This window comes from Protobothrops mucrosquamatus, unplaced genomic scaffold (assembly GCF_001527695.2).
Source record: "Protobothrops mucrosquamatus isolate PMUCROS unplaced genomic scaffold, P.Mucros_1.0 scaffold_50, whole genome shotgun sequence".
NCBI lineage: Eukaryota > Metazoa > Chordata > Lepidosauria > Squamata > Viperidae > Protobothrops > Protobothrops mucrosquamatus.
Window position 1 is genome coordinate 264,232 of NW_015386126.1, and position 1,791 is coordinate 266,022.

A 1,791-nucleotide genomic window follows, 5' to 3' on the forward strand; every position below is an offset into this window, starting at 1 on the left:
TGCTATCATGTCCCCCCTCGTCCTCCTCTTCGTTAAACTAGACATACCCAATTCCAGCAACCGTTCCTTATATGTTTTAGCCTCCAGTCCCCTAATTGTTGGAGGCAATTGTTGGAGGCAATATGCTCTAAAGCACTGTGAAGTGGTATATAAGTCTAAGTGCTATTGCTATGTCTTCTTATCTCTTATCCTTGCATTACCAGTAATGTGTGACCATATAAGCCAGTATGATAGTAAAGAGACATAGGTTTAAATAAGCTATGGAAACTTACTAGGTGACTTTGATGTCACAAGCCTCTTTTAGCCCAATCTACTTCACCAATTTGCCATTACATGGATAAAATGAAATGTGATCACATTTAATCTTTCTTGAGCTCCTGTCTTAAAAAATATTGGTCCTTATAACCCAAACAAAACTATTATTAAAGGTGTACTTGAATTTCCAGTAAAGAGCTTATTCTAGGTAGATACTAGGGGAAAAAACAAGCCACTACGGGGAAAAAGTTCCTATCATTTTCTTTCTGGAAAGCAACAGCAATGTAAGATAAGTTGCAGTAAGAGAGTGACTTGCCTAAATATACTTGAGCTCCTTAATCAAGTATAGATGGACAGAAAGCTATTTTCTGGCCAGGTGGCCATTCAGAATCTAATCACCAATTCTATTTAGAAAATAACAGTTGAATGGTAGCAAACNTTTCAACATATATTTTGGACTAACTTTTCCTGTAGGTATATAGAAGCAATGGTTCACTGTGCAAGCACACGTCATGCAGCAGCCATTGTGGATGATTTACATTGTAAGGTTCTCAGAGAAGCTATCCAGAATAGAAAAACATCATTTTCAGAAAACGTACGTATAATTATCTAATTAAATTTCTTATTATGGCAAAGATGTATTATTTCCATACAGCTTTTTGCCTCCCAAAAATGTGCTATGGCTTTTTTTCTTATTTGGCATACAAACAACAACAGAATAATCATATTGTATATCTAGCCATCAAAGGTTATAGATGAGGAGGAAAGTAAAGCCTTGCTTCAAGAGATGGGATAGAACAGGAATACGCTATATTTGTTCTAATTAGTTTTTATAAATAAGTATCTGCTATAGTACATAAGCAAAGAAAAAATTCTTTTATTTAGCAGTTCTTTTTTTTTTAAATAAAGTTTTATTGTTTTTTATAATTAAACAACAAATACCACTATGATGCATTTACATACACAAGCAATAATCCAAATCAATACCTTTTTCGGAGACGCTCGGCGGTCCCCGCCTTGCCTCCACCCTCATCACTTTCCTGTCCTTCCTCCCTCTAATCCCACAACCTCTCCACCTTCCTCCTTTCCACCTACCTACATCCCTTCTCCCTTCTTAACCGCCTCTTCGAGAGCAGTTTGGGGTGCCAGCCGAGCATCTCCTCTTTTCCATACAATTATTATTTAACTATAACATATAAATACATCAATTTTTATAATTTCAGTCCCCTAATCCCCTTCCCCCCTCCCCCCCCGACTTCCCAGAGCTGAATACAGGATTAAACGTATAATAATCCAAATTTAACCCAAACAACCCAATCATAATATAAACAAATATAAACTTACTTTAACTCTAACATACAATCACCTTAACTATGAACTATATATGTAAATTATATATAGAAATATTTATAAGTAACAATAATTATTCAAAAGCTATATGATAATTGTTCATTTCATATTTTCTCTGAATATAATCTATCCATCTTCTCCATACCAAAATAAATTTCTCTTGATATTGATCCTTCAGGTATGCGG

The 1,791-nt window shown here is 35.0% G+C and overlaps 1 protein-coding gene across 1 annotated transcript in view; it reads left to right on the plus strand.

Annotated features, from left to right (window-relative positions):
* Positions 1-729: 729 nt before the first annotated feature.
* The window catches only part of KIAA1109 (KIAA1109 ortholog), a gene marked incomplete at its 5' end in the record, with an annotated part of 73,074 nt that continues 72,012 nt past the window's right edge, over positions 730-1,791 (plus strand). The window contains 1 exon segment of the mRNA XM_029283224.1: positions 730-850. Coding sequence (XP_029139057.1) covers positions 730-850 — 121 coding nt within the window.